The 16,538-nt window shown below is 35.1% G+C and overlaps 1 protein-coding gene across 1 annotated transcript in view; it reads left to right on the forward strand.

Annotated features, from left to right (window-relative positions):
- Positions 1-16,538, forward strand: part of LOC121985291 (vacuolar protein-sorting-associated protein 33 homolog) — a 65,366-nt gene that overhangs the window by 40,336 nt on the left and 8,492 nt on the right. Inside the window, exons 17-22 of the mRNA XM_042538652.1 lie at positions 3,508-3,589; positions 3,754-3,824; positions 5,379-5,459; positions 10,132-10,189; positions 10,284-10,348; positions 14,238-14,331. Of these exons, the coding sequence (XP_042394586.1) occupies positions 3,508-3,589; positions 3,754-3,824; positions 5,379-5,459; positions 10,132-10,189; positions 10,284-10,348; positions 14,238-14,331 (451 nt within the window). The remainder of the gene's footprint in view (positions 1-3,507; positions 3,590-3,753; positions 3,825-5,378; positions 5,460-10,131; positions 10,190-10,283; positions 10,349-14,237; positions 14,332-16,538) is intronic.

Raw genomic sequence — 16,538 nt, forward strand, 5'->3', positions numbered from 1 at the left:
TTTAAAATCTTTTTCAAAATCAAATTTCTAACCACGATCTTTGGGCTAAATGCACATGATTTGTATATTTACTTTCCCTATGATTGGATGACACATAACTATGTATTTTGATGAACTAAAACTCAAAAAGATGCACTAAATCAACATCTTCAGTTTTGTTTATCCTCCTAACATCTTACTTGTATACAAGTCAACTTATAGTCTTTGTGAGATGTATATCTTGATTTTACCTTAAACTAAGGGATTATGCATTTTTATCTAGGCATTTTACATTTGATCACCCACCTAGGATGTCACTTGTTGATTAATTCCATTGTCCTTAATTACAAGGAATTAAAATAATGCATGATGATTTATGACATACATCAAAATGAGTATTTTCAAAAGAAAATTTACTATAGCTACATGATGTATGTATAAGATGACATGACATGGTATTTTTATTTTTCATAACAAATATGAATGCAAAATATAGCATATGAAGAGCAAACAAAGCATGTCACTTTAGCATAAATAATATACCTAGATTATCCATCTAAGTATCCCTAATTAATTACTAATCCAAAATTAATCCTAAGTTGCCCCTTTTCTTCCAAGAAAATGCCAAAAATCAACTTGGCATTTCTTCGATTTCTCCTATTTGTGCCAATTTTAATTAAGTCTAATTCCTCAAATTTTGGCATATTTTACTCTTCCAAACAGTAAACATCAAATCCTTCTCATTTTCAAGGAGTACAGCTACCTTGAAAATGCCCTTCAAGTGTCACTTCTTCAAAGTGAGGTTAACTACCCTTCCAACTGGAGTTGGCATTCTTTAGACCCATCTAGGATGTAGAGAACACATTCTTAGGAACCCAAAGCCTATTGATGCTCCTTGGGTGTGCTAGGTACTCACTAGGGATAACTTCCCTAGTAACCTTCCTAGGCTTCTTAGAAGCCTTGGTCATACTTGACTCCTCTAGGTCAACTCTAGGGATATCTTCTCTTGTGACCTTCTTAGTGACTTTTTTGGACTTCTTAGAAGTTATTAGTCACATTGGTCTTCTCAAGGTTGCTTCTAAGAATAGCCTCCCTTGAAATCTTGACTTGACTCTTAGACCTAGAGTTAGTTCCATAGCTATATGGAACTCTGATAAGAAGACACATCCTTATTGGGTTTAGGTTTATACCCTAAACCTATCCTATCATCGGATGATTCTTGCCTATTTTAACCTAGGTTTTGCCCATTTGACCCTTTTAAGACATTCTCTATTCTAATTTATCAAGTCTTGACCTCAAAACTTGATTTTCTTTCCCTAAGTCCTCAAATTTTGATTTTTCCTTAAACCCTCGAGTTTTCTTTTTCTTAGGCATATATCTAAAGCCCTTAGAGCTCTTGCCTAATTTATCATTTACCTTCCTAGCCTTAGGTACGGTAGTTTTAGCATGATACACTACATGTTTTTCTTTAACTCTATCATGCTTACTATTTTCATGATAAATAGTATTAAGATGATATAAATTTGAACTAGCATGCTTTTTATCGTGAGTTAAAGGAATTGCTTTAATAAATGATACCTTGGATTTGCTCTTGAGAACTCCCCCTTGATTTGAGCTTCCTCCTTTAAGCTTGGTCGATTTTTTTTCTTTTGGACATCGACTCCGATAATGTCCTTTTTGATTGCAAGAGAAGTACATAATGTGCTCCTTGCCTTTGCGTACCACCGGACCAATCTCCTTTAGCTTCTCCTTACCCTTGTGTGCCACTTGATCCTTTCTCTTAGTCAACTTAGGGCACTTGCTCTTGTAATGCCCATGTTCCTTACACTTAAAGCAAATGATATGACTTTTATTATTACCAATTTAATTTGTTATACCTTTAATTGTAGAGGTGACACATGATCCGCCATTTGACTTTTGGAGGTGGCATCATCTTCCTCTTCATTTGACAGGAGGTAGAAGCCTCTTCTTGCTCTGATGTCAACAAATGACGCTCCCCTTCAATCCTAGAGGTGGAGGCCTCTTCATCCTCATGCACATGAAACAAAGAGTATACTCTCTTTTTGCCTTTATCGTTGCACTCCTAGGACCTTCATCTCTTCTTCCGATGTTGAGCACCTCTCAACTTCGGAGTTCTTCTTGATCCAATGAGTTGCCCTCTTTGGATTCCTCTTGATTTGGTGTAGTGGAGGTTCTTCATGAATCTTTGCCAATTTGCTCCAAAGCTCCTTGACATCTTTGTAATCCCTAATCTTGCATATAATTTTGCTTGGAAATAAATTAACCAAAATTTTGGTTACCTTATCATTTGCCTCGCACCTTTGCATTTGCTCCTTGCTCCAATTACTTTTCTTGAGAATTTGGCCTTTGCAATCCTTTAGAGCTTCAAAGGCCTCGATTAGAGCAAAGCATTGCTCTATCTCCATCATGAAAAAATTCTCGATCTTTGATTTCTAAAGATCGAAGCTTGACGCTATAAATGGTGGAGGTGCCCTTGTGTCATATCCGAGTCCATCTCGAAAATCCATCTTGAAGTTGAGTTCTTTTGATGAAGTCTTTGACTTTGTTGATTTTAGGACTTCAACTTCTTATTCTTCCTCTAGCTGGTTGCCCTTTCTGGTGATGAGTCCGGTGAAGAGCCGCCTTGCTTTAATACCATTTGTTGGGTCACTTTGGAAGATAGAGGAGGTGATTCGCTCCGTTCGCTTCGATGAGTTGTTGCAGCGGAAAAGACTCAAGCAAACACCAACACCAAAGATTTACTTGGTATCCACTTTAAGAAGAGGTGACTAATCCAAGGATCCGACCCTCACTCACACATCCATTATAAAACACTCCTTCTTGGAAACACTCCGGAGGCAGAGAAGTTTCGTACAAACTCACACACACAGTAGACACAAGAAGAGAAAGATACAAGCTATTATAAATGAAATCTTACAAGATTTATAATGAAGAAACCCTAGCTTGCTCTCTTCTTGCTTGTAGATACCTCTTGAACCTTGGAAGTGCAGTAACACTTATCTCTAAGAAGTTTCCATGATTGTTAGGTGTTGAGTTCACATTGGTTATCTTTATCGATGTCTCCTCTAAGAAAAATATTTTCTTCACATCATTAACTTTGAGATTTCACTTTGTTTGACCATTATATTTCTATTGAATAATATAAAATTCACTATCTTTTCTTCTTTTATAATAAATTCAATTTGACTTCGAGTAGTTTTGGTTTAGTTAATGTAATTCATTATCATTTACCTTTTAATAAATTTTCTTTCTTATTTTAGAATTATACAAAATAAGCTTCATATTTAATCAAATTGAATCAAACTGGATGGCTCTTTTCACTTTTGATTCATACGAAAGAATTGTATCATTTTGTATGTGAATCATATTATATTATATAAATCGTGAATCGCATGATTCAAACAACTATGATCATATTCCATATCATCGCTTGTATATAATTTCTTCTATATAATGAAAGCGAATTCCGATAATTGAAGAATAAGATGTTTCCTCTGTCTTGCTTAGGAGAGAGATACTCCATAGCTATGGATTTGAGCACATGCCTACACTATATAATCTGGAAAAAGCAGGCCTCTTTAAGAAACAGGTAAGTACTATGACAAATAATAATTGGAAAAGTTGGTTAGATTTGGTTTACTCATTTCCATTCTTGACTATATGAAATTTCTTTTATTTTGGTGTTTTCTTATATTTTTCCTATATCTAAGCTGTTTTTTCCCCTCTCCATATTTGACTTGACCATCTTTGCAGGAATCCAAAAGCAACTGGCTGGCTATTGCACGAGCTTTCCAACTTATTGTTGAGGACACTGACACGGCCAAGTATTCTTATACATTGCATATATTTTTAATATTTTTGTGATTTCTTTACCTTGATCAAACTAATGCAAGTTTTCTATGATGCTATTTCTTATCAAGGTGACTATACTGTTTGGCCTGATTTTCTCGTGTCTTTGTAACTTTTGCATGGATTTAATTGAATTACGAACTTACTTTTGCTGGTTGAAACATTTCCAATGATGCATGTGGCATTACAAATGAATGTATTCTAGGTGTTTAGTCCATTTTATCAAGTATAATTGGTTGGCTTGTGGCACTATGAATTGTTGCTTTTCTTGATTTTGCACTAGGTGGCATTGTTTTCGAGGTTAAACTTAGTAACCTATTTAGTTGTTTTTTTTCTCTCCTAATTATGGTTTCTACAGTGTTGCCATTATATGATTTTTGAAATACTCGCCACTCCTTGGCTTTAGTAAGATACTGAATTTTGGCACCGTGTGTTCATCTACCTTGGACACTTTCTACTTTTCTCTCCCTGTAGGCTTAATTTGTGGCATTTATTTATTTATTTTTCATTATTTCAAATGCTTTCCTAGCATGTCTAGAAAATTAAACAGATATATGTTGTGTCATGATCATTATCAAGCTGTGTTTATTCTAATTATTTAACTTAGTTACATGAATCTTACTCTCCATTGAACTCTGTAAAGCAATATCATATTATCTTTTCTTCCTCTGCAACCACTATAATTTGTTTGGAGTTTATGTAGTGTAATTGTACTTGTTCACACTTTTTGCATGAACTGATGGATCTATGAAAGTAAAAGTTGCCTTTGAGTTTTGATTTGTTGGACTATGCAAATTTCTCTGGATGATGCAGGATAAATTATGATAAAAATCTCTTATTGCTAAAATGAAGTTATTAGAATACCCCTTCAATACAATCTATCCTCTGTTTTAATTTCTTATTATATTAAACTAGAATATGAGAAGTATCATTTGTTTTTGACATTAGAGTCACATTTACAACATCATGCCATGTATGTTGGTTCTCTTAACTGGATGCCTGTCAGGGCACAAGTCCAATTGTGCTGTGCTTCTGTCCTCTGTGTTGTGTTTTACTGTCAGATTTTTTTTTTGAATTTTTTTTGATGTATTTGGATAATTTTTCTTTTATATTTCCAGTTTAGAACATGTTATACATCAATTGTATATCACATCTAAAACTTTGCATATTTTATGTCTATCTTTTTTCAGTGTTAAGCCATTAGTTGCATCACATGTTACTTTTCTCTAATTAGCTTATATTAGTTTGAGCTAATTTCATTTTAACGAGCGTTCACATAAATCTAGCTGATTTTAACATCAGGGGAAACCATTAGACTTAGATGATTAGTCTCTACTTAAAAAATGATTAATCTCTAGTTAAAAAGGAAAGATTCTGGTTTTGCTTACATGTTGTGCTCCTTTTTTTTGTGATTTAAGCCAATATTGTATTTTAATAATTATGTGGTTCTAGTATTTGATCTTATTAGTCCTTTTGATAGTTGCAAACCATTTGTTTTTGAATGTTCAAACTTCTTGATTGAATTTCAGCCCTAAAGATATTTCATACATATTTTCTGGATATGCACCACTTAGCATTCGTCTTGTACAACATGCAATTCGTTCTGGATGGTAAGGCTCTTCTTGGTAATGTCCATTTCCAGTCTTATTTCGTCAGTATTAGTTCAAAACTCTTATTAATCATGTTTTTTTAATTATTTTTTGCTGGGATTAAATACTTGACAAATGTCCCTACAGAGGTTATTTAGTGTTTTCCTTAACATCAAGGAGGGTCCTGTTAGGATATATACTCTCATTTAACCCTTGATCATTGTATAACCAATATATATATTACTTTTTATTTCATAAGAATGATAATACTGTAAGCCTTGAAAATTCAATCCTTTGTTATTCTTGAAAACATCTTAATTTTTAATTATTTTCTTTTGAAAAGATGTATGCCTTTTACATTCATATACACAATACATATTCTTCGGTTTGGTTTTATTGTAAACATTAATACATCACCGCATGCATAGATGCAAATTGTGGTTAAGCAAATGCATTAGAAGATATTAGATTAATAGGACTATTAGTCTAATCAGTTTAGTTCATAGTAGTTCTTTTGGGTTTTATCATGTCTATGTATATCAATGTAATAAATATCTCATATATAATAAGCAATACAATATTTCTATCCAATTTTTACATGATAGTAGAGTCCTTTTCTAGGGTTAGGATGGTTAAGAGTTAAGGAGTCTTCCCCTAGGGGGAGGCTGTTGACTTAATATGATGGTGGTGGCCTTTGCTCATCTTTGTCTTCTTTCTCTTATTGCTTTGATTGGGAATTGAGATCTTCCCGTTCATCATGAAATGAACCACCTCCTCCATGTGGTCGCACACTGTTAGGACTTTGATAAGCTCGTGTGTCATACTACGAGTATCAAACTCAATTAAGTACTTAGGACTTTGATAAGCCCGTGTGTCTAAGTACTGAACCCTTCCGCGTTAATGTAACATAGAGATGACTTGGGTCGTCTCTCACAAGGAATGTAACGGTAGGTTGATAATCCTAGGAATCAATGTTATTGCTCTAGGGTTTTTATCTGAAAATGGGGGATACTAAGAAATGAAATAGCAATAAATGTAATGAAATCTAATCTTAATAAATGAAAGACGATGCAAATATTGAAAACCTAATCTAACCTAAACTACGATTGCAAGGGAATTGAAATCAACATAAAGTAAACATCTACGAAATTAAGCATTAACGAAACCTAATCTGATCTAACCTTAACCTAATGACACCCAAATGAAAACATAAACATAACTAACATTCAAATAAACTAAAGCATGACAACAATAAGCATTGCAAGAAGTTTAACAAACCAAATGTGACAACTAAAGTAACAGAAGTGATTGGGAAATTTCTTCAAACACTTTGTGAGCATTACTCAAGTGAGATCAAGTATGTGGAACCTAAAACATGGGAGATCAAATTGGTACAAGCATTCAACATCCAACACTTAACAATTAGCACGTAACAACACAAAGGAAAAAATCAACCTAACGCATCGGAGCTTCTCTTGTGGATGGACGGCGGTTGCGGATGGGCTTCGGAAGCAGGCTGCTGCAAGACAAATGAAGGAGGACTTCTTCTCTTCTAACCTGAAGAGAAGAGGGCTGTTGAAATTTGGAAGGGGTTGCAGTCAGAAGTGGAGATAGACTCTCCACTTCTAACCCGAAGTGGAGAGGGAAAGGGGGCTGATCGGAGGTGGAGGAAGCGAGCTCTCCTCTTCTAACCTGAAGAGGAGGTGGAGGCTTCGGTTCCTTCTCTTCTAACTCGAAGAGAAGTGGCCAGAGGTTAGGATGATGGCCTCTCCACTTCTAACCTGAAGTGGGGAGAGAAAGGGGGCTGCCGGTGAGGAAGAAGGTGGATTCTCCTTTTCTAACCTGAAGAGGAGGTGGAGATGAAGTGGCCAGATCTCCCTCTTCTAACCGAAGCAAAGAAATGGCCGGTGGATGGAGGAGAAGCAAGGAGGTGGCTTGTGTTGGGGTTCGGTTGGTGGAGGAAGAAGATGGCGAGGAGAGGGAGAAGGAATGGTCAGCCGACGGTGGTGAAGAGGGTGGCCACCGGCCGTTGTTGAGGGAGGAGAAGAAGCTTCAGCGGTGGCGTCAGGCGTTCATAGCCTGAGAGGATGAGAAGGGCTTTTGTAAAGAGGAAGGGGGCTGCATGAGATCTCCCTTGGTGAATTGGTGGCTCTTTCTCAAATAAACCATCTAAAACTTGAACCAACTTCCCAATGAACCGTCTCTAAGTTGATGCAACCCTCCAATTGAACCAAGTTGAATGTGAACCATTGATTGCTTGGGCCGTTGATTGCTTGAGAAGATGAACCAACTCCAAAGATGTGAACCATCTCAATTGAATCGAACCAAGATACCGGATCTCTTTCAATCTTGAATAAACTCTCTCCTTAACTACCCTAGCCTTGGTCTAAGATTGGTTCGGTTTGACTCATGTCCATGACCCTTCTTTAATTCCCTATAAAATCATGAAATAATGCCAAAAGTTAGGGAAATATTATAATAAGCTCAAAAATAGATCCTAACTTGTAAAACATGATATAAATGCGAAATTAACCATACAAGAAGGCTAAAAACATTAAGTATAAGAGCCAAATAATGCCTCAAAATGGTTGTTATCAGACTCCCATGGACATGGCCACATTGGCTTTGTTTGAAGTTTCTTTGCCTTAGACTGCCACATGCCACTCATGTGCCCTCATCATCTTCCACCGCCATGTGTACACGGACCACTACATCTCCACCCATGTCTTTACTAGAAGAGATCCCATGTGGTTGCACAATGCTTGCAAATGAGGATCATGGGCACCAGGGTGCAGGGTGTAGGGTGCAGGAGATGAGGCGCCATTGAGCCTTTTCCTAAGGTTTGTCGTATTTTGCCGTCATGATTCACATTTTTGGCTACTTGTCCCTTGAACTCACTTTATCGAGTGGAGGAATTGAGCACGAGCAATTCTAGTGAGACTTGTCACTACTTCCTTTCACTGAGTGACACCATCTTGTTGCTAACTCTCAATCTCCTTTGTCGTGGTGCATGCCATCCCATCAGTACAACAAGATATGTAGCTGGATGACCACCTTTCTAATAGAGTTTTTTTTATCTTCTTCTCCAACAAGCTCCACCCCTTATTTTGCATCCGGATAGCATGCAAAGTCAAGATTTTCCTCTTCTTTCTTCTCTAAACAGAGCAGTAACAATCCTTCCTCTTCAGATGTAGCAGAAGTCTTGTGCCTTCTCTTCTATTTCCTTATTTCCTCCTATCTAGAATTGATTGAGTACATCTATCTGCAGATTCATCTGTAGATCTAATAGTGTCTTCAATTCAATTCTGAGAGCAAAATATTTGTACCCCCTTTCCTTTGCTAATCTCTCTTTCATGCTCTTCTCTTCTTTAATTTGTTTCTTCTCCCTCTACTTACCCGTGATTCCTATGTGTTGAAGACTCTCAATGTTGAACTTGGTCTCCTATTTCTTTTTAGCAGTGCAGTCTCCTTCACTCTGTTATTCTTCAGGATTTACTGTGATGGGGTGCCATTGCAAGTATACACTAGATATATGGATAACAAAATCCAACCCTTGCTAGATATAGTAAAAACAAAAATGGGTTAGATTTGCAGCCAGGATTTACTATGATGGGGTGACAACCTTTGCTATATATTGATGTCTTCTTTGACTTTAGGTGCCACATTAGCGTACACAAATATAGGACAGTTAATGACATGATATGAGATATCAGAGGACATAAATTATATGAAAAAAGACATTGGATGAAGATATGCAGATTGAGGAATAGGAAAAATGAGATGCTTGCTACAAGATTTAAACAGAACTGATTATGACCAGAGTGACAAACATCGTAATTTAAGCATGGCCTGGTGATGCTGGTTGGCTGTATCGTAGGCTCGGCCCGCTTGTAAATGATTGAATGTTATAAGCTCCTGAATATGTAGAAAGGGCTAATCATGTGAAACCATGGGCAAGAAGATAACTAAAAACTGGGGTAATAATGCAATGGTCTATTTAGTGGAAGCACTAGGGAAGATGATGCAGTGTGTGGGCCAGAGAATGGATCAATGGAGGCATCATATGTGGAGAAGAGGAGTCGTCTCACATGGAGTTGGTGCCATGTGATATCTGGATGGATACACACCCTACCAATAAAACTCATGGAACATGACGGGTTACATTTGCAGCCAGGAAGAATTGGAATTGTAGAAGAAACTCTGACCATCTCGATGGGCTTTGAAGGCTTGACAGAGATGGTAGTGGGAGAGAGGAAAGCAGAGATTGAAGTGAACAAGTGGATGCGGAACTTGGGAATATTTCACTTTAGAAAACTCTAAAACCTAATACAGTGGCTCTGCTAACATATAGAATTTGAGAAAATAAAATATTGTATTCCATTTATCATATAGTGACCACTACAGTGGTGTGTACAGATTGATAATAAAGTTTGAATCAAACTAATGTGGGACTGAACTAATCTCACCTAATACTTAAAACCCAATACCTTTAACCTGCACTTTGAATTTTGGAATCTACTATTTGCAATATATTTCCTGAATAAAGAGAGATATTTCTGAGAATGTATTTACTGAATCTTCTGATTGACTAGTTTTGCATCAAAGAAATTTAAATTTTCTTTAATTTGTACTTATGAACACGTCTTTGTTTGATTGTACCTGGTCCTTTGTTCTTGATCAAGTGACCTTTCAGGCGGTCTATGGAAGAAATACTGAAGCTGTTACCAGGACCTCATGTGGATCTAAAGAGGGTGTGTCCTTATATTTTTCAATTTATATAGGTTATAGGCATACAATGGTACATGTATCCTGTACAATTGATGGTGCTGATATGTTTGTCTGCAGCAGGGTGTTCCTAATAGCAACTCTTTTCTGGATGCAAATCCAGCTTTCCAATCTAATTTTGATAGGTACCAGTAACACGCTTATCTAAGTTGATGTAATTACTTGCATTATTTTTTTTTCTATTGTCAAGATTTTTTACTTTACTTTCACTTTTAAAGTAAGCTTTACTCTCCTTTCATTTATGTTATAAACTTGCTAAAATGTTACTTTTATTATTGAATCATGGCTATATCAAAGTGAAAAGGGAATGCCTCTTTTACGTTAAGGTTGCAATTTTTTTTTATATTTTAAAATTTAAGATAAAAGTAAACCAAAAGGTACTAAATTATAATTAATATGCAGAGATGTAAATGGAACCATGTCACTGTGGCAAAATTGTAAACGTTCCACTACCAATGTGATGATGGGATTGCATGCTTTCAACTTAAAAACCATACACTTTGAATTTTGACTGAAGAAATGCCTTTTGGTTAAAGTTTAACCACTTAAACAAAATAGACTTAATTAACTAGAAAATTGCCTTTTGATACTGTTTGTGGATTATATTGAAATTGTAGAAATTGAATAATAATACTATTCATCTACCTTTTTTTTTCCATAAAAAAACAAAGAGTACCACCTTGTTTGACACCGCTCGTGAAGCAGAAAGGGAGGAATCAATGTGAATCTCGAATTGAAGTTGATAATTCTTCTGTTTAAGGTATCGAGAAGTTTAGTATATTTATTAATTTAGAAGTTTAATTAGGTAATTGCATTTCTCAATTTAGGATATTCATTTCCCAATTTAGTTAGGGTTAATTTTATAAAATTTGTGTTATTTCAATATGTATTAATCATCCTTCAACCAAGGATTGAAAACTCATTCGGAGTCCGAGTCTAGAGCTCAGTTTCCAACATGAACCATATGTGCAGAGTAACATGAGTGCTTGTGCTAGTGGCTGTACTGAGAATGAGCCTAGTTGGAGGAGAATTAGGCAATAGAGGGTTGTATACCTCTTAGAAGTGTTGTGGAATGATTAGAAGCCTCACATTGCAATAACACTTTCGCCTCATTGAAATTATGAGGAAGAATCTAGTCGTCATCATATATCATCATCATAACACTTACACTTGCGGGAACTAGGAAGAAGAGGAAGCAAGCCATTATCACATGACTATGAAAGCAATAGAGGAGCCTCATTGTCGCACGTCATCATAACACTTTCACCTCGTAGGAACTAGGCTGAGGAGGTAAGTTGTCATGATGTAGTAGTTTTTTTTTTGGGTGTCTAGTCAATTCCATATGCCGGTCGGTGTGCAGAACACAAACAAAATTATAACTATTTTTTATTAATATTTTTTCTTTTCTTTTCAGTACTTTGTGAGTTTTCCCTCACTTTGAGTTTGTGCAACGTCCATTGGTATTAGAGTTGAATTTTCATTTCCTATTCTATTTGTATTTCCATCCACCGTTCTCTTGCTATTTCTCATTTAACATAGACTGGTTCACTAGAGCACTACCCTTCACGAGCCCATTAACCCCAAAGAGGTCCTTGATCACTTGCCGTTTGTGTGAGATCATAATCTTCATTTGGGGGCATTCATTATTTCCTAGATTTCCTTACTAGTCACTATTGAATCCCTTGTTACCTCAGCGGTCTCTGCTTGTGAGTTAGACACTATTGACTCCCCTTTATTGATTCCATGCCCGACTCAACTTCCCTATAGCAGGTGCAAAATCTAATATGCAATTTTTATAAAAAATTATAGAAGTTTGCCAATTCTGTTGATTTAGCTTTGACCTCATTTTGAGAATGTAGCCAAAATGAGTTCAAGAAGGTCGAGTTTGGTTGAGATTGTTTACGAGCCAATTGAGCTAGCTCAAATTGAATATAGTTTTGTTCGAAGATATTCCAGAGTACACCTAGGTTAGTTGTAATTCGGTCAAAATTGGTTAGGGTTATGGTTTAATTTTCCCGAGTTAGGAGAAACTTGGTCGAGATAGAAGTGGTTAACTAATGGATTCTATTTCACTTAAGCTGGATGTAATCTTGTATAAGTAGTATCGAGTCTCTTGGCTTAACTTGGTTTAAAATGAGAATAGGGATGTGAGATTCCTTTGTGGAAAAATTGTAGAAAAGCTCTCATGGGGTTCTGCAGAGGCTATGAATCTTTTGAAAATCTGTGTTTTCAATGGTGAGAGGACTTTCCTTTTATTGACCTCCTGAGGTGAGCAACTGTTGATGCCCATGTACCCTGTGTCATTGCTTGACTCCACTCTCCTGTGACAGATAACATCTATGTTAGCTAGGTAAGGTTTACACGTGGGGATAAACCCCTTTGACAGCTTTTGGGCTTCGGGAAACTATTATCGTATTAACATACGTTCCTTATGTTGTTTATACAATGGACTAAAGAGAATGGTGTTGAAGCATGCTTTTGGGAAACACAGATCAATATGTTTTTCTTATTGCGAGGACTCACACTCAATGAACTTAAATATTTAGATAAATTTTTAACAATCTTATGAACATTAAAAAGATTTGAATGATCTTCTGATACTAGAAAGGCTTAACAGTTAACATCAGACAAACTCAGAAAACCTTTTGGAAACATAGACCAATATGCTTTTCCTATTGCTAGGACTCACACTCAAGATCCTAATAAGAGACAGATTTGGAACGATCTTATGATTATTAAAAATACTTAGCTAATGAAGATGATTGTGAATTTGTAGAGAAAGTCAAGAGGGTTCAACAACAGAAGCATATGATGGCCTTATTTCCCTTCTCTTCTCTGTAGGCATGTTTTCTTAGTTTCCTATGCAATCTTCACTCTATTTCTGAGTTATTCTCAATTTTTTTTGCACTTACAATTTTTACTAATTTATCACTTATTGTCTGTGATTCTCACTTATTTATCATTGATTTTCACCGACTTATTTCTTTATTTTTTATTATACACTTTTTTTGGGTTCTTATTATTATTTTTGTTTTATATGTTTTATCACTATGTTGGACTGTTGTCTCTTGATCACTAGAATGAAACCATGGAAGCAAATTTTGGATTTAATCATATGCTATCTCTCCTCTTTCATTGCTTTGGGCGTATTATATTTTAGATTTATATTAACAATTACTTGTTTTTTTACTCTGAGAGTCTTAAGTATGGTGTTACGTTCTATTTGCCATAGCAAACATAATTTAGAAGTATTCGACTAGAGTAGGTATTTTTTCTATATGGCATGTGTTTTTGTAAATTTTACAACATATTTTATATGCATATTGTTTCGGATCCATTTAACAGTATTTGATCATGTTTTATGCGCCTTGTTTATTGTTTAGTGAAATAAAGTAAGAAAACAACCTTATAGTTCTTGTTACTATAGTTCAGTCAAGTCAATCTATCAGACATAAAATTATGGATGTCTTCATAACAAAGATGATCTTAATACTGTTAAGTTTAAGGTAATATTGTTGGTTGTCAAAAGTAACATTTGGAGCTAAGAAAGTGATCAATGAATAAATAGAGCCACTGAAAAAGAAGAAGAATTAAAATCATAACAAATATGAGAGCAAACTAGCACGAAATAGGGTGATGGTCCTTGTGGTACGATATATCTTGTAGAATAACAACAAAAGTTGTGGGTATTCACTATTTTATCCACCGCAAACACTCCAATCAAGGAACTAATAATTCCCATCTCTTGTTTTATTATTGGCTGTGTTGATTGGCTTTAGAAAATCATAGAAGTGCTAGAGGACAAACACATTAGAGGTTATGGAATGTAGGAACTAGTGTAGCTGTCTGAAATTTAGCTAGGAAATAAAGCTTGTTGTTGCCTTTGTTTTAATGTCTACTGCCTGCGGTCTTAGAATGACCTAAACATTCATCTTCTCTTGGATTTATTAACCTTTTTGTTTATTACACTTGCTTATAATATATTTTTTAGAAACTAAACTGCGAAAGAAGCAGGGTCACTGATGGACGTCGGTCATTAGCTTTGGTAATCTTCATTGGTGGAATATCTTTTGCAGAGATTGCTGCTCTTCGTTTTCTTAGTTCACAGGTACATTTTTGCACCTTGTGCTGCATTTTATTTAATTTCAAAAGATAGCTTATAGAAGTTCGTGATCTAATTCATATATGAGATGCAAGGCTTTACTTGTCATTACCTTGGGTCTTAAAGGTGTCTCTAAAATTGATTGCAACTTGTAACATTGACTGAAAGTATCAGTGGTTCACTTATCAAAAGTTTAACCTCTATAGTTTTCATGCTATTTAGATCATTGTAAATCTAAAGTAGGGAAAAACCATTACCTTGGGTCTTAAAGATGTCTCTGAAATTGGTGGCAATTTGAAACTTTAACTGAAAGTATCAAAAGTATCAGTTATCCACTTATTAAAAGCTTATCCTCTAGAGTTTTCATGTTATTTAGGTCATATTTTGTTTAAGTAGGGCCTTGTTACATGGCTTATAACACCATGCTGGAAAGTTAGAATATACATACTGTTTGTGCTTAGTTGCCGAAAGAACATACCATTTCTACCTATTGCCCCCGGGTATACTCCAATATTACAGTGTTATCAAATATTTGTGAGTTATTAAATGTCTGCAAGTCTTGTTTATTGATATGACAAGAACCTGAATGAATTGCATTTCAAGGACGTATCAGATCAATCTACAAAGAATTTGCTGTGAGGCCAAAGTAGGGGTGCAAACGAATCGAATCGAGCCGAATATTATGAAAATATTAATATTCGGATTCGAGCTCGAAATATATATATACTATTCAAATTCAATTTGAAGTTCGAAAATACTAATTAACAAGGCTCGAGCTCGATTCAAAATGGATTCGAATTCGAATTATTCGAACTTTGATTCGAACAAAATCAAACTTTAGCTCGAAATGACTTGGGTTCAAGCTCGAATCGAATTGTTTGAATTAGATTAATTTACACTAAAATTATATGCAATAGAATAAAAATAAACAAAATGATAAATACATCAATAATATAAAAACAGAATAAAAATTTAATATAACACCCCTTTTCAATTCCAATAATTTGGACAGAAATAAAATAAATCTAGACAAATAAAAACTAAGGACAAGTAACAAAATCATAGTTCAATAATTTATAACAAAATAGAAGATGCTTTTATGTTTTGAAACATACAACAGCCAACATCCAAATTTAGCAGATTAAAAATTTAGCTAATATTACATTTTAGAGATTAGAAAAACAAACAAAAACTAAAGATAAAAAGTTCATACAGGCAATCTACCCCAGCTTCAATCTGCATCTTCATTCTGCCCTTGCCCTTACATTTCCCAGTTTAAAAAAACATACAAAAACTAATGAAAATAAAAAGTTCATGCTGCTACCCCTTCTTCAAGCTACCATCTTCAACCTGCCATTATAAAAACAAGCAAAAACTGATACTTCTACCAAATGTTTGAAGCAGATCGAATCTACTTAGTCTGGGTGGTTGTAAATAGAACAGTCTGCCTTGTCTGCATATTATTATTATATGTTACGCTACTGTTAGCTGGAGACTATATTCCATTAAAGAATGAGCAAACAATGCATGTAATGATTAAAAAATCATATGTCAACTTTGCACCACTTTTGTAAGGACTACCAAGGAAACTAAATAGCATACCTTTGGTAAACGTTTAAATATCTGCTTCATGTCTTCCTCAAAGTTAGCCTCCAATAATATTCTATCTGCTTCATCAATTATAAGAAACTACATTTGAGACACAAACACTCAAAATTCATACTTCTACCCCTTCCCAGTTTAGCTACCAACAATTCCAGTTCAGCAAAATATACAAAAGCCTCATAAAATAAAAAAGTTTGATACTTCCACCCCTTCAATCTTGCAAAACATCACAAGATAAAATGTATGAGTGTTGCACATGTTAGTAAACTCAAATATAAAAAAGGCTAAAAATTAAACTGAATTTATACCTTAGTGGCATGACTGATTTTTCAAATTTCAACCTAAAATGATTCATTTAATCTATATGGGCAAATCAATTGTCCAAAGCTGTTTTTCAACCTACAACAATAAGAATAAAATGTATCATTTATTTTTTTAAATATACTTTCTGATTGGAAGCTAACAACAAAATCTTTTAGTGGCATACCTTAGTCTTTTTAGTCACTCCATGTCATTTTCGACACCAATCTTCACCACACATCGACATTCTACTGTTGTAGGAGCTAAAGAAGCACGATACTTGTCAATAACACAACCTTCGGCACTAA

The sequence above is a fragment of the Zingiber officinale genome, chromosome 1B (genome assembly GCF_018446385.1).
Source record: "Zingiber officinale cultivar Zhangliang chromosome 1B, Zo_v1.1, whole genome shotgun sequence".
NCBI classification, from domain to species: Eukaryota; Viridiplantae; Streptophyta; class Magnoliopsida; order Zingiberales; family Zingiberaceae; genus Zingiber; species Zingiber officinale.